At 40.9% G+C, this 27,593-nt stretch overlaps 2 protein-coding genes and 1 long non-coding RNA gene across 3 annotated transcripts in view; 1 reads left to right on the top strand and 2 right to left on the bottom strand.

Moving 5' to 3' along the window:
- LOC147579456 (uncharacterized) overlaps nt 1-21,337 on the bottom strand; it is a 132,112-nt gene extending 110,775 nt beyond the window's left edge. The window contains exons 1-2 of the mRNA XM_086715143.1: nt 21,330-21,337; nt 16,550-17,860 (exon numbers count right to left, since the gene is read on the bottom strand). Coding sequence (XP_086571269.1) covers nt 17,026-17,860; nt 21,330-21,337 — 843 coding nt within the window. The 3' untranslated portion in view covers nt 16,550-17,025. The remainder of the gene's footprint in view (nt 1-16,549; nt 17,861-21,329) is intronic.
- On the bottom strand, nt 6,081-8,694 carry LOC147579457 (uncharacterized). The gene is made up of 2 exons (XR_015253966.1): nt 7,275-8,694; nt 6,081-7,036 (listed from the first exon to the last, which is right to left on the bottom strand). It is a non-coding gene; the product is annotated as an uncharacterized LOC147579457 (long non-coding RNA).
- Nucleotides 17,360-27,593, top strand: part of APBB1IP (amyloid beta precursor protein binding family B member 1 interacting protein) — a 103,620-nt gene continuing 93,386 nt past the window's right edge. Inside the window, exon 1 of the mRNA XM_086714703.1 lies at nt 17,360-17,488. The gene's annotated coding sequence lies outside the window, so the exon portion shown is untranslated. The remainder of the gene's footprint in view (nt 17,489-27,593) is intronic.

Raw genomic sequence — 27,593 nt, 5'->3', positions numbered from 1 at the left:
AGTCTGGGAGGAACAGAGAAGGCAGTTGGAATGGGTTGCCCAGCCTTTCAGCCAAGTCTGCAAAAATAAGAGTCCTGATTCAGGTGGACCTATACCCTGATTCCAACCTGCTTGCCTTTGGAAGGAGCCAGTGTTCCCCCCAAACCCCCACAACTGGGAAACTAAAGATAGTTGCATGGCAAGCCAAAGAAGACGGGTCAAAACATGCCTCTCACAAACCCTGAGCCCCAGCGTAACGTTGTGATTTGTAACAAGAAATATAATTTTGGTCTTTGTCCTGATTCCTGGCACAGAGCTCCTAAAAGCCTTGGAATTTCCTGAGCAGTAAGAGCAATGGGAGTATCTTCTGTTGTAATATTTGGTCTCTTGTCCTCAGTTCCTGAAATTACTTCAGAGTCATAAATGTGAAATGGGTGTCTTGTTACTCATAACAAGCCCCTTTCCACCATAACTGGGTTTATGTTAACAAAGTGACTTGGAAAGCACCCAAAAATGGAGGCTGGCTGCAAGGGGAACCAACCATAAAGAGAGGGGTGGGACCGATTTCTGGGGAGGGGGGAGGGGCTAGAGGTTGGAATCAACCACCAATGGCCAATGATTTAATTGATCGTGCCTATGGAATGAAGCCTCCATCAAAAAAACCCCAAAAAGACAGGGTTCAAAGAAGTTCCAGGTTGGTGAACACATGGCAATTTAGGAAGAATAGTGCCCTCAGAGGGAACATGGAAACTCGGTGACCTTTCCCCATACCATGCCCTGTACACATCTCTTCCATCTGGCTGTTCCGGAGTCACATCCTTTCATAATAAACAGTGATCTGGGGAGTAAACTGGTTTCCTGAGTTCCGTGAGCTGCCTCAGCAAATTAATCAAACCCAAGGAGGGGGTTGTAGGAACTTCCAATCTCTAGCTGATGAGTCAGAATCCCACATGAGACTGGCATCTGAAGTTGTGGGGGAGGGGCAGCTAGTGTCCTAGAATTGCATGTTGGTGTGGGGAACACTCCCCTCACACACTGGAATTGGGTGCAGAATCTTTACCCAGCATGATATGGAAAGTAGCCAAGTGTTTCTCCTGTGTGCCCAGCCAGAATGGTAAAGACAGGACAGAGAGCTTTCAACCAAGCGAGTTTCCATAGACTGAAGGGGAAGAGTGCCAGGGGACCCAGACTGTGTGACCCTGTCCTTGGGAGTTTGCTGGGATTAGCATCACAAGATTCAAATGAAAGAAAGTCATATCATCATGCAAAAGGAAAAAATTTGAGTAACAGTACTTATAAAAATAATAATAAAAATAACTTGGAATCAGTTGAGATAAGGATGGGAACTGAAATTAAAGAGAACTGTAGACAGAAACAGTGGTTTTACCAATTGCCTCACTGACTGATTGTAAGCATGGCTCAGGAGACAGTATGGTCTTTGTCCCTCACTAAGAATGAGTTACAATTAAGAAGTGGGGAAATAATTTTGATATGGATCTAATTAGAAATTTAAATTCCCAACAATGAATTATTTTATATACTTTTATCTGAGATCACAGGATTGAAAACTGGATAAAGCAAAGAAAACTAGAAGTAGTTGAGACAGATTTTGTGGGGTCTTAGCAACTCTGCTTTGTCATTTGATTACACCAGCACCTTCTGCCACGTATTTTAATGAGCTTGAAATTCATTTGTTCATATAGAACTTTTCAGTTTGACCAGATTCCTTCTTCAATTGACAAAGATGAGAAGGAAGGGAAGATGGGAGGGACAGAGGGAGAGCAGAAAGGTAAGGGAGAAAGAGAATGGAGGAGGAAAGGAGAAAAGGTTCCCACTTAAAATATATTTTTTTGCTGTATTGATTGAAAAAATAAAATGGTGTCTGAGGATTGCTACAGGAGCAGTAGTGGAGTGCAGAATCTGTTGAGGTCCCAGAACAGGCAACGAAATGCCTACCGAGGGCTTCTTCTCAAAGCACATTGAGCTGACTGCTTCGTCCTTGGCAGAATTCACAAGGGAAGGCACCACTAGTGTGGAGACCACATAAACCTGAATTTATTAACATCTGTGTCTATTTACAGCTTTCAAAGCAATCTTGCATATGCTCTCTGAAACACTAACCCTGCAATTCAAACAGGAAAACATTATTGGCCTCATTTTACAGTTGTGGATAGGGTGAGAATATTGAAAAAAACCAACATCTTCTGACCTTATGTTTCACAGTCTGCTCGCAGGTGCAGCCTGTGCACACTACTCTTAGAAAAGGCACCAGTCTAAAAAGATATGCTAGGAGAAATGGAGCCTAAGTTCCCTTGGTGCCCCTTTCTTCACACTTCAGCTACATCTCCAGATCTTCGTGGAGCTTACTTAACAAAGGCAACACGCCATTATAAAGTTCAGACTGAAAGGACAAGAAGATGTCATTCAAAGAACCAGACGTGCACTCCTGGCAGCAAAGAACAGTTTTCAATTTTCAAGAACAAAGAGGAAGACAATATGCCTTGAACTTAGTTTTCTATGGGGACAGACAACTCTAAGATGAAGTTGGAGAAGTGGGCTTGGCTGCAGATCTTATAAAATCTTTTTTTTTTCCTTTTTTAAAACAAGAGTATTTTTTTTAAGTTTATTTATTTATTTAGAGAGAGAGTGAGTGTGTGTGTGTGTGTGTGTGTGTGTGTGTGTGTGTGTGCAAGCAGAGGGGTGGAGAGGGAAAAGGAGGGGAGGGAGAGAGGGAGAGAGGGAGAGAGAGAGAGAGAGAGAGAGAGAGAGAGAGAGAGAGAGAGAGAGAGAATCCCAAGCAGGCTCCATGTTCAGCATACAGCCTGATGCAGGGCTTGATCTCATGACCAAGAGATCATGACTTGAGTCGATATCAAGTGAGATGCTTATCCAACTGAGCCACCCAAGTGCCCCAGATCTTATAAAGTCTTAATGATATTGTCAAAGAGTTCAGATTTTATCCTAAGTACAAAGGCAAGTTTAAATTTTATGTAAACAAAGAACAACAGTTCAGGGAGGCAAGACATACAGCGGCAAATAATCCAAGCTCTATCTTATACTGCTTACAAAAATTAACTGGAAATAGAGTTTTGCTAGATAGTCTGAGAAGTCTGTGTGTTTTGGATTCTATTACCAGGAGCCAAATGGATCTAGCAAAAAGGAAGATAAAAGAACTTAATTTGGATGAAAAAGACCTGTAGTAAATTTTGTGCTCTAAACTTTAAAAATATGTAACACCAGTGTTTCTTAAGTCATATGCTTTTTTTTCAGTGTTCAGTCCTGGCACGAAGCACTCTTTGCTGTAGAAACACATCTACTATTATTTTATCACCTTCCTGAAGTACATGTAAGGCTCTGCAATATCCAGAAGCTTGTTGTAGCCTATGGTATTTCACAGAGCTTCCAAAACATTTGTAGTATTTGATTTCCAATTTCTTCCCATACAATTTTATGTTCTCTCTCTTTTATTTGTATTTTAGATCAAGGCTTCCAACAATAAAATGTTCAGCTTTAAAAAGTCTAAAGCAGTGATCCTTCCTTATCTATCAATATTTGTTATAAATATTAATATTTACAATTTAAATTTTCCCTTATTTGACGAATAAGATTTTAATTAAAATTTAATATATGTTTTTAATTACATTTTTGCAGTCATGAATTAAAGAATAGTCCAAGGTGCAAAGAATTTTTTTGTAGCTCTACTGAGGTACAATCGATATACAGTAAACTGCATATATTTAAAGTATACTATTTGATCAGTTTTGACATATGTACCCACTAAATGGAAACCATCATTAAAATCAAGATTATATACATGTTCGTGACTCCTAAAAGTTTCCTTGTGTCTCCCCCATCCTTCTTTTTTCCTTCTTCCCTCCCCTTCTCAGTGCTTTTACTCAGGACAGATTAGTGTGAATTTTCAAGAATTTTATTTAGATGAGATCAAACAACATGCATTCTTTATTTAATATGGCTTTTGTCACTCAGCATAATTATTTTGAGATTCATTCACCTTGTTGGGTGTATCTGCAGTTTCTTCCTTTTTTTTTTTTTTTTTTTTTTTTTTTTTTTTTTTTTTTTTTTGGAGAATAGTATTCCATGGTGTAATTGGTTTCCCCATTCACCTATGATGAACATTTCATTTGTTTTCAATTTGGGGCTATTACAAATAAAGCTGCTATGAACATTCATGTAACAGGTCTTCTGGTGGACAAATGCTTTTTTTAATGTTTATTTATTTATTTTGAGAGAGAGACAGAGAGAGCACAGAAGTGTGAACAGAGAAAGGGGAGGGGCAGAGAGAGAAAGAACCCCAAGCAGGCTCCCTGCTGTCAGTGTAGAGCCGGAGGCAGGGCTCTATCCCACAAAAAGTGAGATCCTGACCTGAGCCAAAATCAAGAGTTGGATGCTTACTTGGCCAGCTGAGCCACCCAGAGACCCCTGCTTTTATTTCTCCTGGATAGATACAACACCTCACACAAAAAAAGATATGTATATAATAAGTAAGCATATTAAGAGATGCACAACATCATTTGTCATTAGGGAAATGCAAATCAAAATGACAGTGAGATACCACCACATACCTATTAAAATGGCTAAAATCCAAAACAACTGACAATGCCATTTGCTGGTGAGGATGAAGAATAGGAGCTCTCATTTATTGTTGATGGGTATACAAAATGGTACCATCACTTTGGAGGATGGTTTGGCAGTTTCACACAAAGCTAAACACAGCCTTACTATAAGAGCCAGAAATCATGCTCCTAGGAATTTAGCCAACTGCTTTGAAAATTTATGTCCATACAAAATTCTGCATGTGAATGTTCAAAGCGGTTTTATTCATAATCGCCAAAAATTGGGACCAATCAAGATGTCTTTGGTGAATGGATAAACAAACTGCAGTGTAACTATCCAATAGAATACCTTTTAGTGACAAAAGGAATGTGCTGTGAAGCCACACAAAGACTTGGATCAATTTAAATGCATACTGCTATGTGAATAAAGCCAATCTGAAGAGGCTATACACTGTATTATTTCATGTATAGAACATTCTGGAAAAGGTAAAACTGTAGAGATGGTAAACAAAAATGCTGTTAAAAGGTAATTATTCAGTCTGTCTTCTGGATAAATGTGGGTTTGGATGTTTCTTATTTTTTACATGACCTCTCCACCCACACATCCCTCCCTGTACAAACACTGACTTTTAGAATCATATTTATCTAAATGTTTGCCACTATTTCAACAAAATCATAACTGCTCTTCCACAAAAATGTTAAGCAAATAATATTTGCTTTAGAGACTACCAAATCTTTACTAATTTGCATTTATTCAAAGACAAATTACAATTGTTTTGATAGTTGGATACCAGCAAACATATCAGTACCTAGGAGATAATATACCTCATAAAAATTCACTTCCAGAGCCAGAGCTGATCAGAAGATACCTAATCAAACATGGCCAATCAGATTCTAGCTCCCAGGAATTTGAAAATGGAACATAATAACTCTCTTCAGTCCCAGTTGGTGTTTGAGATGTGACAGAACGTCAATCTGGACTAGGTAGCTGAATGGATGCCCCAGGTTCAATGTCTCCTTTATAGCAGTGGTAGCTGCTGACTGTTTCTACTTGAGTCCCTCTCCAGAAACTGTCCTTGACCAAAGGGAGACATTCTGTCTAAGGGCACAGCCTCCTCCCCAGAGACAGCCAGCATCCAATGGCTGGTTAATAAGGGGCAAGTAAAGGTCCTGCCTCCCATTCTTAAAGCTCTCTGTAGAATTGGCTAAAGCTTCTATTGCCAATATATCATAGCCAAACTTCTCCGTCTCCATCCTTCTTCCTTCACTCCTTTGCAAGCATTGTTCCTGAGATCATTTGCAACAAACTTTCTGCACAGAAATCTCTATCTCAGAGTCTGGAGTCCATGAGATCTGCTCCAAGGCAGTGGCCATGTTTGACCTATAGCAAAAAAGTTAATTTGCAGCAAAAGAAGAAAAAAAGGAGTTAGGTGGAGAATATTAGACATAAATCATATGAGCACAAAAAGAGAAATGAAATCCTCAACAAAACATTAGCAAACAAAATTCAGCAGCATGTTGAAAGGATTAAACACCATGACCAAGTGCAATTTATTCCTGGAATGCAAGGGTGGTTCAGCATATGAAAATCAACCAATATAATATACCACATAAACAGAATAAAGGGAAAGAAAATCACATGATCATTTCAATGGATAGAGAAAAAGCACTTGACAAAATTCAACATCCTGTCATGATAAAAATTCTTAAGAAATCAGTAATAGAAGGAAACTATCTCAACCTAGTAACAGCCATATCTGAAAACCCATAGCAAATATCACACTCAATGGTGTTAGACTGAAATTGTTTTCCTCTAGGATTAAGAACAAGACAAGGATGTACACTCTCACTACTTTTATTCAACATAATATTAGAACTTCTGGCCAGAACAACTGGGCACAAAAAGGAAATAAAAGGAATCCTAATTGGAAAGGAAAAAGTAAAATTATCTCTGTTTGCAAATGATAAGATCTCCTCTATAGAAAACCCTAAAGATTCCACACCAAAACAAACAAACAAACAAACAAACAAACACTGTTAGAACAAATGAATTCAGCAAAGTAGCAGGATACAAAGTTAACATGCAAAAATCAGTTGCATTTCTACATACTAACAATGAACCATCTGAAAAGAAAATTATGAAAACAATTCCATTTACAACAGCATCAAAAAGAATAAAGTATTTAGGAATTAATTTAAGCAAAGAGTTGAAAGACTTATACAATGAAAACCACAAAACATTGCTTAAAGAAATTATAGAAGACATAACTAAATGGAAACACATCCCATGTTCATGGATTGGAAAACTTAATATTGTTAAAATGTCAATATTACCCAAAGCAATCTACAGATTCAGTACAATCTGGATCAAACTCTCAATGGCATTTTTGCAGAAATAGAAAACCCCATCCTAAAATTCATATGTATTCCCAAGGGACCCTGAATAGACAAAACAATCTTAAAAAAGAGCAAAGCAGGGGCGCCTGGGTGGCGCAGTCGGTTAAGCGTCCGACTTCAGCCAGGTCACGATCTCGCGGTCCGTGAGTTCAAGCCCCGCGTCAGGCTCTGGGCTGATGGCTCAGAGCCTGGAGCCTGTTCCCGATTCTGTGTCTCCCTCTCTCTCTGCCCCTCCCCCGTTCATGCTCTGTCTCTCTCTGTCCCAAAAATAAATAAACGTTGAAAAAAAAAATTAAAAAAAAAACAAGAACAAAGCTGGAGGACCCACACTTTCTGATTTCAAAACTTACTACAAAACTACAGTAATCAAACAGTGTAGTACTAGCATAAAGACTGACATGTAGAGCAATGGAAGAGAATAGAGAGGCCGGAAATAAAGTCACACATATATGGTCAAATGATTTTGGACAAAGCTGACAAAACCATACAATGGGTAGACAGTCTCTTCAACAAATGGTGCTGGGAAAGATGGATAACCACATATAAAAAGATAAAATTGGACCTTTACCCAACAACATATACAAAAATTAACTCAAGGGGCACCTGGGTAGCTCAGTTGATTGAGCATCTGACTCTTGACTTCAGCTCAGGTCATGATCAGGTCATGGGACCGAGCCCTGCTTTGGGCTCCATGCTGAGCATGGAGCCTGCTTAAGATTCTCTCTCTCACTCTGCCCCCCTGCCACTTGCATGCTGTCTCTCTCTCTAAAAATAAATTAAATTGTTAAAAAATTAATTCAAAATGTATCAAAGACTTCAATGGAAGAACCAAAACCATGAAACTTTAGAAGAAAGCATAGGGCAGAATCTTCAGGACACTGGATTTACCAATGATTTCTTAGCCATGACACCAATAAAATGCAACCAAATTAAAAACAGATGTATTGGACTTCACAAAAACTTAACAATTTTGTGTATCTTGGGCGCCTGGGTGGTTCAGTCAGTTAAGTGTCTGACTTTGGCTCAGGTTGTGATCTCGTGGTTCATGGATTCCAGCCCCATGTTGGGCTCTGCGCTGACAGCTCAAAGCCTGGAGCCTGCTTCAGATTCTATGTCTCCCTCTCTCTCTGCCCCTCCCCTGCTCATGCTCTCTCTCTAAAATAAAAAAACTTTAAAACAAATTTTTTTTAGTTTGTGTATCAAAAGACAATATCCACAGAGTAAAAAGACAGCTCATAAAATGGGAGAAAATACTTAAAAATCATATATCTAATAAAGAATTAATATCCAGAATATACAAACAAACAAACAAACAAACCAATTAAAAAATGGGCAAAGGACTTAACAGACATTTCTCCAAAGAAGATATACAAATAGCCAATAAGCACATGAAATAATGTTTAACATCAGTAATCATTAGAGAAATGAAAATCAAAACCACGGTAAGATACCCATTAAGATGGCTACTATCAAAAAAGAAAACAAAAACAGAAAATAAGCTTTGGTGAAGATGTGGAAAAATCAAAACCTTTTGCACTGGTGATGGGAATGTAAAATTATACAGCCACTGTGGAAAAAGTATGGCAGTCTTCAAAAAATTAAAAATAGAATTACCATATGACCCAGCAATTCCACTTCGGGTATATACCCAAAAGAATTGAAGGCAGGGACTTGAAGAGATATTTGCATTATTCACAATAGCTAAAACATGGAAGCAACCCAAGGGTCCATCAGTGAAAGAATGAATAAGCAAAAATGTGTGTGTGTGTGTGTGTGTGTATATATGTATATATATACACATATATATGTATATATGTATGTGTATATATATACATATATATATACGTATATATATATATATATATATATATATATATATATATATATATATATATATAAAATATGGAATGTCATTCAGCTTTAAAAATCAAGGCAAATGAGACTTAAGCTATAACCTGAATGAAACTTAAGTATATTATGCTAAGTAAAATAAGCCAGTTTTAAAAAGACCAATACTATATGATTCCACTTACATGGAATACTGAAAAACAGGCAGAATGCAGAATGATGGGTTATCCAGGGCTGGGGGAGGGGAGAACAGGGGAGTTAGTGTTCACGGGTGTGGAGTTTCAGTTTTAAAAGATGAAAAGAGCGGGGCCCCTGGGTGGCTCAGTTGGTTGGGCCAATGACTTTGGCTCAGGTCATGATCTTGCAGTTTGTGAGTTTGAGCCCCGCATCGTGCTCTGTGCTGACAGCTCGGAGCCTGGAGCCTACTTCGGATTCTGTGTCTCCCCCTCTCTCTACCCCTACCCTGCTCACGCTCTGTGTCTCTCTGTCTCTCAATAATAAATAAACGTTTAAAAAAAAAAAAGATGAAAAGAGCTATGGAGATGGATGGTGGTGGTGGCTGAACAACATTATTCATGTATTTAACATCACTGAACTGTACACTTGAAAATGGTTAAGATGATAAATTTATGTCTTGTTTATTTTATCACAATAAAAAATTTTTTTAAAGAAAAAATAAAGTAGAGACTTCCTGGTCTACCTCTACTTCTTAGTATCACCCCTCAAGCAGCCCGGCTATACTTCCTGTCTGAGTTCAATGAGCTACCAGAGCTTCTCTCCAAGAGCTTATTTTGGCCTCAGCCAGTTTGAATAGATTTCGTTCCTTGCAAATCAAACAACCTCCATCTCTTTTATACTTTTACTCAGTGATATTGGGTAGCAAGGATCACTGCTTTACAGACACATACACTGGGAAGATACAGTGTATGCATATATATCTCAGTATTTCAAAGATGTTAATGCTTATTAAGTAACCTACCACTGGGCTCCCATGGGCATAGCCTCTGTGCACTGTCAATGCAAAGAAACCATCAGCCAAGTTTCTTTTTACATCAAGTCCACATGTCTTAAAACTCCTTTCCTCTCTTTCTTCTCACTCTCTACCTCTCTCATACCCAGCAATGTCCCCAAAATATCTTTCTCATTGTCTTGCTCCCAGCTACCCACCAAAAATCCTCTCCCAAGCCTTCTTGGGCTCTCTCTTTTCTTCCCTACCCTTCTCCTGCTGCTATTCTTCCATCCAGCCTTTCTGGTGCTCCTCCCACTATCACCAGGGTGTGGAAGGAAAGGAATATCTGAGAACAGTGGCCAAAGGACAAGTAGAGGGTCAGAGGTCAGGCAGAGGGAACATTTTGTTAACAGGCAAGAGAAAATACATATGCTACATACAAAACATATAATTAATAATAGTATACTGGTTAAAATAGAAACCACAAACAGTTATTGTTTTTATCAGTTTATATTTTAAAAGTCAAAGCACAAAGCTTTACTACGACACAAACATGAGACACAGAGGTCCCCAAGAAGCCTTGAGCACAAACCAGGACTTAGAGGCTTGATACAGCTATTTATCATGATCTCTCAGGAATCTGTGGGTTGATGCATCTGGGTGGTTCTCCATGCTCTCTGGTGTACCTGCACTTGGATAAGAACTGGGGCTGGGATCTTCTGAAGGTTTGATGGGGCTGGGTGTCCAAGATGGCATCTTCACCTCATGGCTGATGCCTCAGTGCTCCTTCATGTGGTCTCTCTCTCTGATGGAGTAGCCTCCTTCATGAGTGTTCAGGGCTAAAGGAGGCAGGAAGAGATGCTGCCAGCCAATAAGTGCTAAGTCCACCATCACTTCTGCTGTGTTCTATTGGCCAAAGCAGTCACGGGGTCCACCCACATTCAAGGGGGAGGGAGAGAAAGGGACTCCACTTCTTGATGGGTAAGAGAGATATGGTCATGGCCTTCTTTGGAAAACACAGTCCATTGCAGATGGCATTAAAGTTGTGTATTTAAATCAGAGGCAAATATTCCCGACAATTAAGGGCAATCCAAATAAAATGAACAGGCAAAACTTTATGAAGTGCTAAACCAAAAGAAAAAAAATACCTTCCCACTCCCCACCCCCAAAGTAGCAGAAATCTTAATTCAGGTCAACACAGGTCCCTTGTCAGAAGGTAGATGCTCTTTGGCCAGGAGGAAACATGCCGAAAGAGTAAGGTAGTAAGACACAGTTAAAATCCAACTCAGCTTAAACTTTAACTGTGTTCCTCCACGGTGCCAGAGCCCACGTTGTCTAGCCACTACCCATGGTCCTCAGAGATACTCCAGGAAGACTGCTCCACTGGTCCCTCCACAAAGAAGAAGTCAGCAGAGGAAGTTTCTCCCACACCACCGTCTCATGACATTGTGTTCTTCCCTGCCTGTGATTCAGTCAGCCCTTGTCTCTCCCACATCCCAAACTCTCTCACTGCCACTCCTGTATCATGAGGCTATTCCTGGTGCGCTCCTCTGTCCTGGAACTTTAACTCTGCCTGGAGGACACCATGTCCATTGCAGCTTTCTCAAGGAAAAATCGTTTATTCTTCACACTCCATGTACCTTAAGTTCAGAAGGTGACTTTGCTGTTGCCCATTGTCCCCATTACTGTGGGCAGACCTTTAGTGGCTCCTCCTTTTATTCAAAACAAAAGAAAGCAAAAAGCAAATTAACTTCTTTTGAGAAGTGCCGTTTGGGCAAACTACTCTGTCTCCCTCTTCAGATCTGTCATCTCCACAAATCCCAGTCAGCCCTGCTCTGACACCTGACTCCCAGTCTTCCTTTAAAATGACTTTAAATCTTAGCATCATTCTGTTTGTTTGGAAGAGTCATGAATCATACCTGTTTCTTGCTTTCTCATCCAGTTAACATTCTGGTACTCTCAGAAGTGGCTCAGTCTCAGCAGTAAGTTATGGGCCACCCTAATCCTGGATGACTTAAACGGTTACCTGGGAAGATATACATAATCCTTTGGTCCCTCATTTCATTGGTCACATCAGCCACCCAGGCCCATGGTCACATTCTGGACATTGTCAGCACCCATAATAATGTCGATACCTCCAGAAGGAAAATTCAATCCGCCTACCTTCTGACCACAATAACCTTTCCTTCCAGCTGGCCTGTTCAGCTAGCTACTCCCATGACAGCTAAACTTTCTCCAAACCTAGGGAACCTAGCTTTGCAGGAGAGTCACACGACTGAGCAGATTGCTTCCACCATCATCGCCGATTTCAAATAGATTCTCGGGCTGCCTGGAAATCTCATTAAATTTTTCTAGTCACATTTTCTGCAATGACCTTGTCAAGCTTTCTCCAGTTCCCCAAATCTATGATAGTCTATGATAGTCCCTACTATCACACTCCCAGCAGAAGGCTCTACTTCTCTTCTTACCATATAAAAGACAATAGAGGCTTTAAATGAGAACTTCCTTATCTCACAGCTATCAAAAATAAGAAATTCCTTGTCTACTCTAAACCCACCTTTCTTCCTCTGGTAAAATACAGAAAATCTTATTTCTCTTTATTTAAGGACCCAAGAATATACAATGAGGAAAAGGTAGTTTCTTCAGGAAATGGTGGTGGGGAAACTAGACAGCCCCATACCATACACAAAAATAAACTCAAAATAGATTAAAGACATAAATGTGAAGCCTGAAACCATAAAATTCCTAGAAGACATATGGAGTAAACTCTTGGATATTGGCCATAGCAATACTTTTCTGGATCTGTTTCCTCAGGCAAGGGAAACAAAAGCAAAAATTACCTATTGGAACTATACCAAACTAAAAGCTTTTGCACAGTGAAGGAAACCATCAACAAAACCAAAAGGCACGCTACTGAATGGAAGAATATATTTACAAATGATATATATGATAAAGGATTAATATCCAAAATATATAAGAACTCATACAACTCAACACCAACAAAACAAATAATGCAGTTAAAAAATTGGCAGAGGACCTGAATTACAGATGGCCAACAGACACATGAAAAGATGTTCAACATCACTAATCATCAGGAAAATGCAAATCAAAACTACAATGACATATCCCCTCACACCTGTCAGAATGGCTAGCATCAAAAAGAGGAGGTATAACAAGTTTGATGAGGATGTGGAGAAAAGGAACCCTTGTGAACTGTTGGTGGGAAGGTAAACTGGTGCAACCACTCTGGAAAACAGTATGATGGTTCATCAAAAAATTAAAAAAAGAAATACCATATGATCTAGTAATTCTACTTCTGGGTATTTACCAGTTGAAAAAGTAAACACTAATTTGAAAAGATATATGCACCCCTATGTTTATTGCAGCATGATTTACAATAACCAAGATATGGAAACAACCTAAGTGTCCATCAATAGATAAATGAATAAAGAAGATACAGTGTATATATATAATAGAATGAAGTCTTGCCATTTGTAACAACACAGATGGACATAGAAGGTATTATGCTAAGTAAAATAAGTCCAATAGAGAAAGACAATTATCATATGATTTCCCTTATATGTGAAATCTAAAAAACAAAACAAATGAACAAAAAACAGAAACAGACTCACAAATTCAGAGAACAAACTGGTGGTTGCCAGAGATGAGGAGGTTGGGGGGACAGGCAAAATCAGTGAGGGGAATTAAGAGGTACAAACTTTCAGTTATAAATTAAATAAGTCGCAGGGATGAAAAGTACAGCATGGAGAATATAGTCAATAATATAGCAATAATTTCATATGGTAATGAAGGCAACTACACTTACCATGGTGAGCATTCATAATGTATATAATTGTCAAATCACTATGTTGTACACTTGAAACTAATATAATATTATAAACTATATTTCAATTACAAAGAAAAAAAGAACTCGAAAACTTTTCACCATCCATCATTTCTACTCTCTCTTTAATATTTAATCCTTCAATCTCATCTGGTTTCTTCCTACTTGAAAACCATTTAAAAAAATAAAATAAAATCTTCCTCAATTTCACATGCCTGACTCTCTACCTCCCTATCCTTCTCCTCTTTACAGGCAAACTACTCAGAAGGGTTATTTTGCTCACCTATTCACTCCTTAGCCCATCTGGCCTCCAGCCCCAACATGCTATTAAAAATAGGTCTCTGTGGGGTGCCTGGGTGGCTCAATTGGTTGAGCGCCTGACTCTTGATTTCAGCTCAGGTCATGATCTCACAGTTTGTGAGATCAGGGCCTGCCTGGGGCTCTGCAGTGGCAGTATGGAGTCTGCTTGGGATTCTCTCCCTCTCTCTCTGCCCCTCCCCAGCTCTCTCTCTCTCTCAAAATAAATAAACATTTAAAATAATACATCTCTGTGATCATTGATATGGCTCAAGTTAATGGGTACGTCTTGATCTTCATCTTATATTACTCTTAACAGCCCCAGACATGGCTGCACACTCCCACTGTTGTGAATTCCTCAACACCACCTTCTCCTGGTTTGCCTCCCACCCCATCAGAGCTCTCCCTCTGTCTCCTTTTCAGGCTCAACTTCCTCTACTTTGATGATGACATTCCTTAAAGCTTAGCATAAGGTCTTTTTCTCATCTTACTCACTTCTAAGCCATCTATCTCATCAATGGCCACCTGTGGGTAGATTAGCCAACCTGTGTATCTCTAACTGTAAACCACACTCTGAGCATCAGCCCCTTACACATCTCTCTACGTGAGGTCTCCACTCACACGTCTCAAAAGTTTATCATACTCAACTTGTTCAAAAATAAAACTCACTATCTTCCCCTCCCCCAGTCTCCCCCTGCACCCACCAGAGTTCCTCATCTCATTGAACGGCAATGACATCCATCATTATCCAAGTCTGCATCTTAGTGGTCATCCTTGGCTCCTCCCTCTTCCTCACTCTGTTCAAATCCAGTCATCACTGCCTCCTATCAACTACCTTATAAATATCTCTCAGGTCCATCCATTTCTTTCCATTTCCACTGTCACCAATCTAGTCCAAACCACTGTAAATCTCTCAGCCAGCCTCGCTCAGAAATCTTCCTGCACCCATTCTTCTCTTCATCTGGTCAATTCCCCAAACGATAGCCAAAGTGATTTTCCTAAAACATGAATCCTGCCAGCTTAAAGTATTCTTAACACAATCTCATTGCTTTTAAGATGAGAAAACAACCTTCAACATGGTCCACATGGTCCTACATGGTCTCTCCCTACTGACCTTTCTTCGTCTAGCCCTGCCTCACACCAGAGCTCTCAGGACTCCAGTCACACTGGCTTACACTCAATTCCTAATCCCTTCTGCCACTCTCCCACTCCTGTGGCAGCCCATCAGCAAACATTGGTGATTCTGCTCTGAAATCATATCTTGAATCCAAACTCTTCCCATCATCCCCATCTTCAGGATACTAACCAAAACCACCATCATCTTTCACCTGGACTACTGCCACAGCCCACTGAATGATCTCTCACTGCCCTTTGTCTTGCTCCATTCGATCCATTTCCAATCACCAACCAGCATGATGACGTACAGCAGAAGTCCAGTCATGTACTTACTTCCTAAAATCTTTCCAATGGCTCCCCACTGCAATCAGAATAAAACTCAAAGTCCTCAAGGCTGACCCCAAGCCACTGCCTAACGTGGTCCCTGCTTACCTCTCTGTCCCCTTCCGTTACCAATGCCCTACTTTTTTTGCTGTATGCTAGACACACGGCCCCTCTTTCTAACTTTCTATGTTCCCATCTCAAGACCTTTCCTTGCTCTGTCTTCTCTTGGAATGTGTTTCCAAGCCTCTGAATGGCTTCTCCTTTTCATGACTTTGCAAAGAGGTATTGCCTGCCCTCTTCCTCTCCTGTGAAAGTCACTCCATTGCTTCACCTGACTTTCCATATAGTACTATGTTCAGAACCTTCCAATGGCTGCTTCCTATCTCAGAGTAAAGTCCCGACCATAGCCAGAAAGACCACACATTATCTGGCCACAATTTCCTCTTTGATCTCATACACCACCTGTTTCCCTGTCACTGTGCTCCATCCATACTAGCTTCCTTGCTGTTTTCCCAACATCTCAAGTGCCTTCCTAACCCAGAGCCTTTCAACATTCTCATCCCCAAATCGACATGAATGAATCTCTCATGTCATTTAGGTCTGGCTCAACTAACACTTATCAAAAAAGCTCTTCCTTGAGGATCCTAATTAATATAAGGCTCCATGCCTACTACCATCACTCTCACCTTTTAACTCCCTTCAAAACACTTACGTTACTTAATATGGTAAATATTAACTTGCTTTCTCAGCAAGAATTTTCTTCACAACTATTTTTATTGTTCTTACATGAGTTAATAGTTTTTCCTTAAATAAATGGCTGAACTATCTTAATTTACCTAACTGATGTGTGTGTCTAATATATCTGTATGTCTTTAGGTCTTCTCCACCACCTTCCTTCCCCACACGGCGGGGAGGCCCTTTAAGACACGGCCCTATAGGGAAGACGCGGTAAATTCAATCCCACTTACAAACTGTTTCTAACTTCTGTATTTTCGGATCTCCCCACTTTCTCCCAGGAGGCTCCACTCCCAAAGAATCTCGGACTACGTCCAGTCAGTCCTTTGCTATTACAAATCCTGCGGCCAAGAATGGGCGTGGGTATATGCATTGCTTCTTTTCATCACTGTAATACATTCTTAGAAGTGGGATTTCTGGATCAAAGGGTAACTGCCTACGCAAGTTAAATAGCTGTTGCCGAATTCGCCGCCACCGGGTTCGTACCGTTTTGGAGTTCCACCGGCAACGTGTCAGAGCGCCTGTTTCTTCACAGTTTCGCCCGCGCCAACTCAGTGTCCTTAAGCTTTGGGGGGAGGGGAGGGTTGCCATCCGAGAGTTGAGACACCCGCTGCGCGGAGCGCGCCCTTCCACATCCGACCTCCAACCCCGCAACCCCACCCAGGACTCCCACTGGGACCAGCGTCCTTGCGGACCCGTGCGGGGGAGGGGAGGGCAGGCGCGCACGCGGGGGGCGGGGAGGGGCGGGCAGGCGCGCACGCGCGGGGCCCCCTGCGCTCCGCACACACGCGCCGCGTCCCCAGCGGGTGGGCTGCGCGCGGCGGGCAGATCCGGCCTTGCTCAACAGGCTCGAAAGAGGAAGCGCACAAAGGGCTGAAGTAAACACTTAGGAAGACCGTTGCAAAATAGATGAGGTTCTCGGGTTTTTTGGAGCCATCATCTGGCCCCAGATCCCTTAGTCACTAATATAGCGAGCGACCGAGAAGGCTCAATTCGCTGGGGAACGCTCCGGAGGGAAGGGGACGCGCGTAGGGGCGGGATGAGGGAGGAAGGCCCAACTTTTCCCAGAATTTAAAAAAACAACTTTCGAGGGTGTGGTGTAGAAGCGAGGCACAGACCCGATTAGTTGGAAAAAGCAGTCCCCGAGTTTCAAGAGTCTGCATCCACCCGTCCTCCTCCGTGCGTGTCTCGAACCGAGCGCCCTCGTGGCACCTCCATGCAAAGCGGCGCGGCGGGCGCCTCACGTCTGCGCGCTGCGTGGGAAGGGCAGGGCTGACACCACTTCCTCCCCGAGGCGGCGGACCTGAGCCCGGGTGGAGTCCAGTGCGCCGCGTCGCCTGCCCCGCCGCTGCCCCGCCGCCGGCCCGCGCCCCGCCCGCGCGGAGTCCCAGCCGAGCTCCGCCGAGTCCCCACGCAGCCGTCGAGGTAAGCGGCGCCGGCCCCGTCCCGGCGCCCTGAGAGCTGCAGCCGGGACCCTCAGGGCTGCCGCGGGACCCTGTGTGTCCAGCGGGTCTGCTCCCGGGCCCGACCCAGCTCCCCGCCTTGGCCGGGAGAACGCGCTCCCCCCGCTTGGCCCTCGAGGGGAGCGCGTCCCCCCGGGTCCCCTCCGCCGACTTGAGTGCTTGACCCGGCCACGCGGGGGGTTGGGGCGCGGGCTCGTCTTCCCCGCGTTCGCTTTCATCACAATTTGACTGATTTCCTGCCCAGAAAGTTGCTTCAGAGATAGTCGGGGAACCCGTATGAACCCTCACCTGTTCAGCTGTCCAGAGCCCCAACTTGACCCCTCTGGAGGAATTCCTGGGGGCATTTTAGGGCACCTTAGATTAAATGCAAGTCGTGCAAGAATGAGAGTGACGATCGGAGTCTGATGTATTTTAGTGTTATCGTACTTTAAAACTTTTGGACAATTCTTTCGTCGTTTTAAAAACATCTTTACCAGTGATTGTCCTTTTCATTTTACAATAAGGTAGAGGAAAGATTTGGACAGCAGGTGTAAGTTTCATAATTTGGTTTGGGGGGAATGCCCAGAGTGACGTTTTATAGCATGAAGGAAACTAACTGGGATGCCCTTACATCCAGGGGACCTCAGCCCAGGAGTCCCCCAGGAGACTTTGTCCCTTGCACCTCTTACTGTCTTTTCGGGAAGGTATTTCTTTTTCATACCATTGTGGAAAGGTAAATGTGTAGTTTCCTAGTGCCACTCAGAGTAAAGCTGTTGAAGAAGAACTTTAAATGTGGACATGAGAAAAAAAAGCAGTATCAGAGGAAAGTAACATAGAGAAAAGGTGCATGACTTGATCACTCCCAAGGATATTATTTCTGGTGGCAAAATGTGGCTTAAATAAAGGCAAGGGCACTTACTACCTACTACTAATTTTAAATTCTGGGCCTCTGAACAGAAATTTCAGAAAGAGAGCTTTTGTCCCTTGGAACGAACCTCCAATGCCAATTTTCCCTCAGGCCTCACTGCAGTAGTCTTACAGTTAAGATTGGCTAGCAAAATTAGCAAAAAAACTACTGAGAAATCTTCTCTAATGTCTTCCGGGTGGTATTTCCTGTCTGTTCAACGTGTTGTGAAAGGTCTAAGAAATTTACTGTCATCTTCAGGCTGTTAACACATAATCGTTTCACACCGATACTAATGCTTGTGGGGTTTTTCTGGGTATTTGGGAGATTTGGATTCAAGCTCCAAATCCACCTTTAACTAGACAAGGTTGGCCTTGATTAAGTTGCCTTAACCTCCCTGGACCAGAGAGGGAAGCGAATTTGTTTGACTAGAGTATGTCTGTCATTATAATAGCAATTGGGGAACAGCTATAAATTCTTTGAATTTGTCCTGCCTAGAATACTAGCAAAGTTAGAATTGCTGATCACACAGAAAAGAATGGAGAAAATCATACTGATAACATATTTTGTTAAAGTCTGAAATATCAACAGTTTTGAGACCCTTTGTTTCTATAGAAGGTCCTCCAAAAATAGTCCATTTTTGTTCTATATGTAAAATGGCAGGTTTCCATTCTGTTGAAAAAACTGAGGTAGAGAATTGATGTGCTCAAGCTTGGACAGGTCAGTATTAGATTCCAAAATTCTTCAATTATTATTACTCAAGAGATATAACTTTGTGATATGGATTACTTAATGATTTAGTTACTTTAAATCTTAAACACAGTACTTACAAGGTTATATATATAGTGTCCATTAATTTTTTCTTATTTTTATATCCTAGGAATGTATAACAATCATCCACTTTTTTTTACCTTTATTCACTCATAGTAAAAAAGTTTTAGATATTTTCATATTATTATTAGAATGAGCTATTTATAAAATTTATTGCCATAAGTGTCTGTTTGATATGCCACTCTGAATTTCTTTAAACCAGCCTACTTTCAAAAGCATTATTATTTTCATTTACTTCTAATCCTCTTCCATCTTATTTTAATTATTTTTATGCCCAAAACCTTTCAGTGAGTCCATAAATCTTATATAAATTAAGTTGGCATTTCAGAGTTTATCACACCAAAATATTTTCAATGCTAAAGACCTCTTAGTTTATTTTATAGGCAATAGAATGATCTTAGTAATTCTCACCTGGAAATAGAACAATTCTTATTAACATAGTTAATTTTTTAGGATGTAAATGTGTCTAAGTATTTTTTTAAACTTTATTTTATTTTGGGGGGAGAACACAAGTGGGGAAGAAGCAGAGAGAAGGGGACTGAAGCAGGCTGTGTGCTGACAAGCTGACAGCAGCTAGCCCCGTATGGAATTCAAACTCCCCAACCATGAGATTATGACCTGAGCTGAAGTCAGACACTCAACCAACTGAGCCACCCAGGCACCCTTAAATATGCCCATATTTTATGTCAGTTCTGTCATCCTCTGTGGCAAGTAGCTTAAAGTTTAAGCAATTATTACAAATTGAAGTACATCATAAATGCCAGGATTTGAGGTGTTAGATTGAGGGTATAGCTCACACTGGTTGTATAGTCATGTTTTTCTGTATTACAGTTATGAGAAACATGATTTGTAGGGGAAACTGCTATTTGGAAAAGTTAACAGATTTCTCTTGAGAAGAGAGAACAGCAGCATTGAAGAATGGCATTGAATAAGCCATAATCAATTTAAGGGGCTAAGGTTGTACATGCACAGTAACAAGGGAGGGCCTGTGGACAGCTTCTAGGGACTAGAGAATGTGACCTGCCACCACAGCATCCCCATTGTCTAGCCAAATTCCTGGCACCATAGTTAGGACTCAAAAAGCATTTGCTAAATGTGCAGATATAGCAGTTCCACTTGTGGGTTATGCCATCAGAATGTCACAAGCCCCTGACCCAGGGAGCTCTGTTGGTACCAACCCTGAGGCATGAGCAGGCAGAGATACAGCACCATTCCAAGGGACCGCACCTTCTCAGCACATGCTCTGAAGCTGGAATTCGTGATGCAGGTTCCAAACATTTTCTGAAGATTGGTTAAGAAGCTTACGCAGAGGATAAGAAGCAGAGCTGACCTTTGAACTGAGCTAGTCTCATACGGCACCCCCTAGGAGCTGTACCAGGGACAGGGCTCAAAAGGTGAAAAAACATGGGCCCTTTGCTCAGTGCTCTTCTAGCCTAGAAAGGGGGGACATGAATGGGTACAGTTCTACACATGACCAGAGTCAGGTGCTGTGGAAGCACATATGAGATCCCTGTACCACAGTGGGTACAGGGAGGATGAAATTAAGATAACCAAGGAACTTGCCTTGCAACAGTGGGAAGACAGGATATTATAATCAGTTGTGAAGTTATTATATTTATATATGTTTTTTGAAAAATTAATTCTGCTTTGGCAGCCATCACGTGTTTTCATTTTTATCTTTATGCTCATCCCTCTTGATAGCTCACCAGGTTGATTAAATCAATGAAGCAGTGAGTATATATTTTTTTTAAATTTCTACTGGAGGTCTTTCTGATTTGGTTTCACATCACAGACTCATTAGTAAGGTGGTTGTGGGCAGGGAGAGGGTTTAAATGCTAAGTCACACGGCAATTATGTTTCCACAAACCGGCTAGAAGATTTATGTCCAGGGAGCTATATCCTATCAAACTGGAAGAAAAATAAAGAGCGGTAGTAGAACAAGTAAGCTAGACTAGGTTTATTTTGTCCTTTTTCATTATGAAATGTTTCATGCATACAAAAGATGGTGTATAATGCATATGTTAATTATAACAAATAATAAAGCCAACATCTGGATACCTATCATCCAGTTGAAGAAGTAAAATATTACCAGTCCATCTTCTGACGTCCTCTCAATAGCATTCCCCTTTTTTCTCAGTAGAATATTCTGTATATCAGTATTCTGAATGTGCTGATTTTTTTTTTTAAAAAGCATTTGGAAAGCATGTACATGCATTTGCAAAGATGTCAAACTGGGAATTAGAGGACACTGGCCCTTGGGAGACTGGGATTAGAATCTCCGACTGAGGGGCGCCTGGGTGGCGCAGTCGGTTGAGCGTCCGACTTCAGCCAGGTCACGATCTCGCGGTCCGGGAGTTCGAGCCCCGCGTCAGGCTCTGGGCTGATGGCTCAGAGCCTGGAGCCTGTTTCCGATTCTGTGTCTCCCTCTCTCTCTCTGCCCCTCCCCCGTTCATGCTCTGTCTCTCTCTGTCCCAAAAATAAATAAACGTTGAAAAAAAAAATTTAAAAGAATCTCCGACTGTAAGCACAGTTATAAATAGAGTCTTCTGTTAAGTGAAGACATCTTATTTTAAATAGCGTAATGGGGTGCTTGGGTGGCTCTGTGGGTGAAGTGTCTGACTTTTGGTTTTAGCTCAGGTTATGATCTCACGGTTCCTAAGTCTGAGCCCCGCATCAGACTCTTTGCTGACAGTGTGAAGCCTGCTTGGGATTCTCTGTATCCCTCTCTCTCTTCCCCTCTCCTGCTCATGATCTCTGTCTCCCTCAAAATAAATGAACATTAAAAAAAATTAAAAATAAAAAGCAAAGCAGGTTATAAATGATTAAGAGTAAGTACCACAGAAATAGTTAGGGGTATCTTAGTTATTACTGAAGTGACCAAGATTCATCAGGGGATAAGTTTTAAGGGTAATAAATATATTAGGAAGTGTTCAGTTTTTCATATTACTTAGATTTCTACTGAAAATACAATTCAGTCATTTAAAAAACATTTGCCAAGCGCTATTCTAGATGTTTGAATGTGTTTCTGAGTAGGTGAGGCAAAGATCTCTCCATTGCGGAGTTTGGATTCTAACGGGGCGATACAGACAATAATCAGTAAATATAATAAATAAGTAAGTAATATAGGTTTAATAAGTGAAAAGTGCCATAAAAAAGTCAAAGTTGAGCAAAGTAAAGTTGTAGTATTTAATAAGGTGGTCAGGCTTGGTCTCACTGTGTAGATACAATTTGAGCAAAGTTTTGAAGGAGTTAGCTAACAGGCTATCTGAGGGCACTGTGTTCCCAGCAGAGGGAACAGCCAGTGCCAAGGCTGTAAGACAGGGTTCTTCCTGGTATATTCAAGAAACAGGGAAGCTCACATGGCTAGTAGGTGGGTGAGCAGGACGAGAGTAACAGGAGATGTGGCTGGAGAGGAACATGAAGAGGTGGCAGATCATGTAAGGTCTTGTCGGCCATTGTAAGAAGTTTGGCTTTTACTGTGAGTGAAATTGAGGGACTGTTGTGGGATTCTGAGGAGAGGAGTAGCATGATCTGACTTATATTTAAAAGGCTCACTCTGCTTGAGGATGAAAGCCAGGAGCCCATTAGGAAGCTTTGGGAATCACCATGTTTTTTGAGGGTGAGGTCAGGATTTTTTGACAGCATGGATATGGGGTTCGAGAAAGAGGAGTCAGCAATGATTCTAAAGTCTTGACCTAAACAGGTGGAAGATAGAATTGCCATCAGTTGGCATGGGAGGTTGGAGAGGAGATGGTCAGAAGTTCAGTTTGGGATATGAACATAAAGTATCAATTGGTAATAACCATGTGCTTATTACATATAAGGCTGAAGTCATTCAGGCTGATTAGCTATTTGGGAAGATATTGTTGTTATTCTCAGTATACAGAATTAGAAATGATGGTTTGAGAGTTAAAGAAATGGAACATAGGGGCACCTGGGTGGCCCAGTCGGTTAAGCATCCAACTTTTTATTTCAGCTCAGGTCACGATCTCATGGTTTGTGGGTTCAAGCCTGGCATTGGGTTCCTCACTGATGATGCAGAGCCTTCTTGGGTTTCTGTCTCCCTCTCTCTCTGCCCCTCTCCTGCTTGCTATCTCTCTCTCAAAATAAATAAGTAGACATTAAAAGAATTAAAAAAAAAAGAAATGGGACATGAAACCAGATCTTTTAGAAAAAGAAAAAAGTTTTAACCATTCTTTCAAAACTTGCTGAAAGGAGAAAAAGAAAAAAACTTGCTGAAAAGGTTGACTAGTAATCTTATACAGATAAAATAAGAATATAGTCAACTAATCAGTAATATTCCACTTCCATGAAATGCTAGACAATGAAAATTATCTTTAATGACTGTAAAAGCAAAAAATAGACACTAAAGACACATTCACAAAGTCATTACTAGTAACCTGGGATTAGGCAATACAAGGTTTCTATGATTGTGTTTAGCAGCAAATTCTGAGGGAGGAAGGACAAAGGCCTTTTCCACAAAGGAGACTTTTATCTAAACCAGAGGTTAAGATATTTATATTTTCAAAACCCAAGACCAGATTTGGAAGAGAGGGGAGCTTTCTCTTGGCACAGCTGGATTTCAGATGGATGCAAGTGTTCAACCAGGGCCAAAGGTTCACTAGTAGCTGTTGAAGAATGTTAGATGACATGGTTATAGTATTTTGAAAAGTGAAAGTACTTTCTACCTCATTAGGAAGTAGCTACTGGAATGGTGATAACTGACGTTTCATTTGTTCTGGTTATAAGAGCCATCAAAGCAGTGTACTTATGGAATGGTAGTATTTAGTGGAAAACCAACCAAGTGGTTGATTACCAGTTAATAGACTATGTTTTTCACCAGGCAAAACTCCAGTCTTCAGTTAAATACATTATTAAGATTTCATCTCAAAAAATAAAAGAATCAGTTAGGGAAGGGGGGAATACCATAAAATCTTTTGCAGGAGATTTACAGTATATTAATGAAATTACTGATTAAGTAAATTTATCTAAGGCTACTCTATTTATAGTACAATATTACAGACTCACTTAGGTCTCCTAATACCATAAAATTCACAACTGACAGGTCAATGAACTAAGTAGATTCAGGATATAGTATGGGTTTGTTTTGTTGTTTTTAAGAGAATGGCTTCCTTCTGATTAAATTCCATAAGTGATATGGCTCACTTAGCAAACCAAGAATATTTCTTAACATGCTTACTAATTCAGTGACATTACGTTTCCCCTGTTGTAAGGAACAAACAGAAACGAAGTTGCTTGGGCCATGAATGTAGTGCTGTAAACACATGGCTCATAAGACCACTACTGAATAGAGAAGCTGAAACCCCAAGGTAGCTCACTACACTGTCAGAGCAGAGATAGCATCCCTCAAGGCTTACAGGGGCTTAGGGCTCTTATGCATATGTTTGAGTTGCGTGAAACTCTGCTCAGCATGCTATAATTATAACTTTTGTTTTCAGTTTCAACACACATCTGTTGAAGGCCAACAATGTGTCCAGTGTGGAGGGTATAAAATAGAATAAGATGTGGCCCCTAACCTCAAGAAGCTTCCAACTGAGTGGGAGAGACAAACCTGTAAATAAACACATCCCAGTGTGTGATATGCAATGATAGGTACAGAAATAATACGATGAAGAGTGATTATAGGGAAGACATCATGTGGAGGTGACTGTGGGGCCCTTGGAAGGATAAAGGTATTTCCAGGCATCCAGGGAAAGAAGGCTACCCCAGGCACCACACATATGAAATAGTTGGGCAGTGCTGCAGCATGAAGTTCAGTGGGAAAGGAAATGGAACAATTCTTATTTAACACTTGGTGAGTAATATTCAAATTAGGTTCATATGGTGCAGTCACCATAATCTATCATCTTTGAGTCAAATGCTTAGGCACTTGTAATAACAGAACTGTAGCACTCCAGACCAACCCTGTCCAACAGAAATATAATACCAACCGTGTATATAACTTTAAATTTTCAAGAAACCACATTAGAAACAGTAAAAAGAAACAAGTAACACTAATTTTAGGGATATATTTTATTTCGTATGTATCCTGAATGATCACTTAATTAATTAATATTAATTATGCTAAATTGCATTAAATTTAAGTAATGTTAAAATTATTGGTGAAGTCTTCTTTCATTTTTCCATACTAGGTCAGATCAACCACGTTTCACCCTTATACCACATCTCCATTTGGACTAGGCACAATTCATGTGCTCAGTAACCACATGAACTCGTGGTGACCAAATTGGACAGTGCAACTCTAGATAATGGCACAAATATTGTATCTTAACTATGTGTTGACTTCTCAGCTGCATAGAGCATCTTAGATGAATTATGAAGTAAGCTAAAGGGAAAAAGAAGGGAACAGTGTTTTCTATTAGTATGGAGTCTGTCCCTGGAACCTGATTTGAATTCACATTTAAACCTGTACTCAAATACTTTGTTAGTTCTCTAGCAACAAAAACAAACCCAAATTATCATTTCTTACCTTCCTTTTTATTCTTTCTCTTCCCCTCCCACCTTATTTTTGGATTCTTTCTAATAGTAACAAGGACTGAGAAAGAATGGAAATAAATAAGTGGAGCGGTATGCCATAAACCCACATCCAGCAAAATGTGAACTGTTGCCATAGGCAACAGTGGTTGCCATCTCTCTCTCTCAGTCTCTCTCTCTCTCTCTCTCTCTCTCTCGTTGCTTCCACCTACTACTTCATAAGCATCAACAACAACTCTCTTTGCAGTGGTTCCAAACTCTAGAAATATACCTTCTTTTGGGTGGCGGGGAGGGACAGGTAGTGATAAGACTTGGAAGATAGAGTCGGTTTGATTCATGGGTATGGTTTCAACAAGGCTCAGGGATATTTTTATGCCCTCTCCTATCTTCTTCAGAATGGTTAAGAATTTCTGTCATAGAAACAATATTTACAGATGTCCTTTCCAGTGGCTTGGTCTTTGGAAACTGCCTGGTCCACAAAAAAACGGTAGTCCAGCCAGTTTCTAGGTACACAGAAATGTAACAAACAAAAGTACCCATCCAGTTGCGAACATGGGATTGTGTTTGTGAATATGTGACTGACATTTGTCTCCACTGCTTGTTTTAAATGGAGAGTAAAGTAATAAAAGTAATGATGATGATAATAATAATAGCTGATATTAGTATCACTAATATCACTGTGCCTGGAACTATATACTAAGCACTTTACAGACACCATCTCATCCCCATGAAACATGGACTGTTCTTATTCATTTTACAGCCGGGGAAACTAAGCCAACAGAGAGGTTAAATAACTTGCCCAAGATTACTCAGCAGCTGAGTATATTTACTGAGTAAATGGTGTGTGTCAACACTTGATGAAAATACAAGTTTCCACATCTGAACTCATAATGTGGTGTGAAAGACAGACACACGATTATATTAGAGCTGGACATACACACAGTGTAACAGAGGAATGAGCAAAGCAGCTGCCAGTTTCCACCTCTTAATAATCACAGCCCTTGTTTTCGGCAGGCAATGTGGCATGCTGATTGTTAACATGAACTTTTGAGTTAGACCCAGGCACAGTCCAGTTCATCCGTCGCTAGCTGCATGAGCACACACAAATTATTTAATTTCTCTAGGCTTGAGCTTTATAACCTATAAAATTAGAATTTTGAATTAAATTTAGAAATTTGAATTAGAATGTCACCACATCAGGGGATTACTTGGGGAATTCAGTGAGACAGTCTAGATGTCTGACCTGTAATGATTGTCCCATATTTATAACTCCTACTATTCTTATTTTAAAATAGGTGCTAATACATATTAATGTGAGCTAGCATACATTGAGTTCTAAGTGCCAGTCATGGTACTAAGAGAGCTGAGGCATAAATTTTGCCTCTGCAGCATAGTTGAGAAGATAACAATACCTATAGAGATAAACTGTAAGGAAGCTGATGAACTTTCGAATAACGGATCCTAACACTGCTGCTACAGGATTTGAGATGAGGGTAGATCACCAGGATCCAGCAGTGAGCCTTGAACTGGCCTTGCATAACGAATAAGACTAACAGAAGTGGGGAAAAATAGGAGAAACAGCACAGAGGCAACATAAAGGGTGTGTATAGAGGAAGAGAAACAAACTACTTTCACTGTAAGCAAAGGTTTAATGAGAGAAAGCTGTCGATGACTTTGGAGTGGTGCGTGGGGTGGATTGTGGATGAGCTCACCCTAGAGGATGTTTTCTCTGAACAGGCTTTTCTGGCTAGCTGGGAAGATGCCAGGCTGGCCTGCACACACACAACAGTAAGGCCGTGGATCAGTCATCTAGCCTCTGCTTCCTGACTAGAAGCACTGGCCTCCCTGCCACCTACTC

This window comes from Puma concolor, chromosome B4 (assembly GCF_028749965.1).
Source record: "Puma concolor isolate L17-30 chromosome B4, mPumCon1.1.hap2, whole genome shotgun sequence".
Classification (NCBI taxonomy): Eukaryota; Metazoa; Chordata; class Mammalia; order Carnivora; family Felidae; genus Puma; species Puma concolor.
This window is presented reverse-complemented; position numbering and strand designations above follow the sequence as displayed.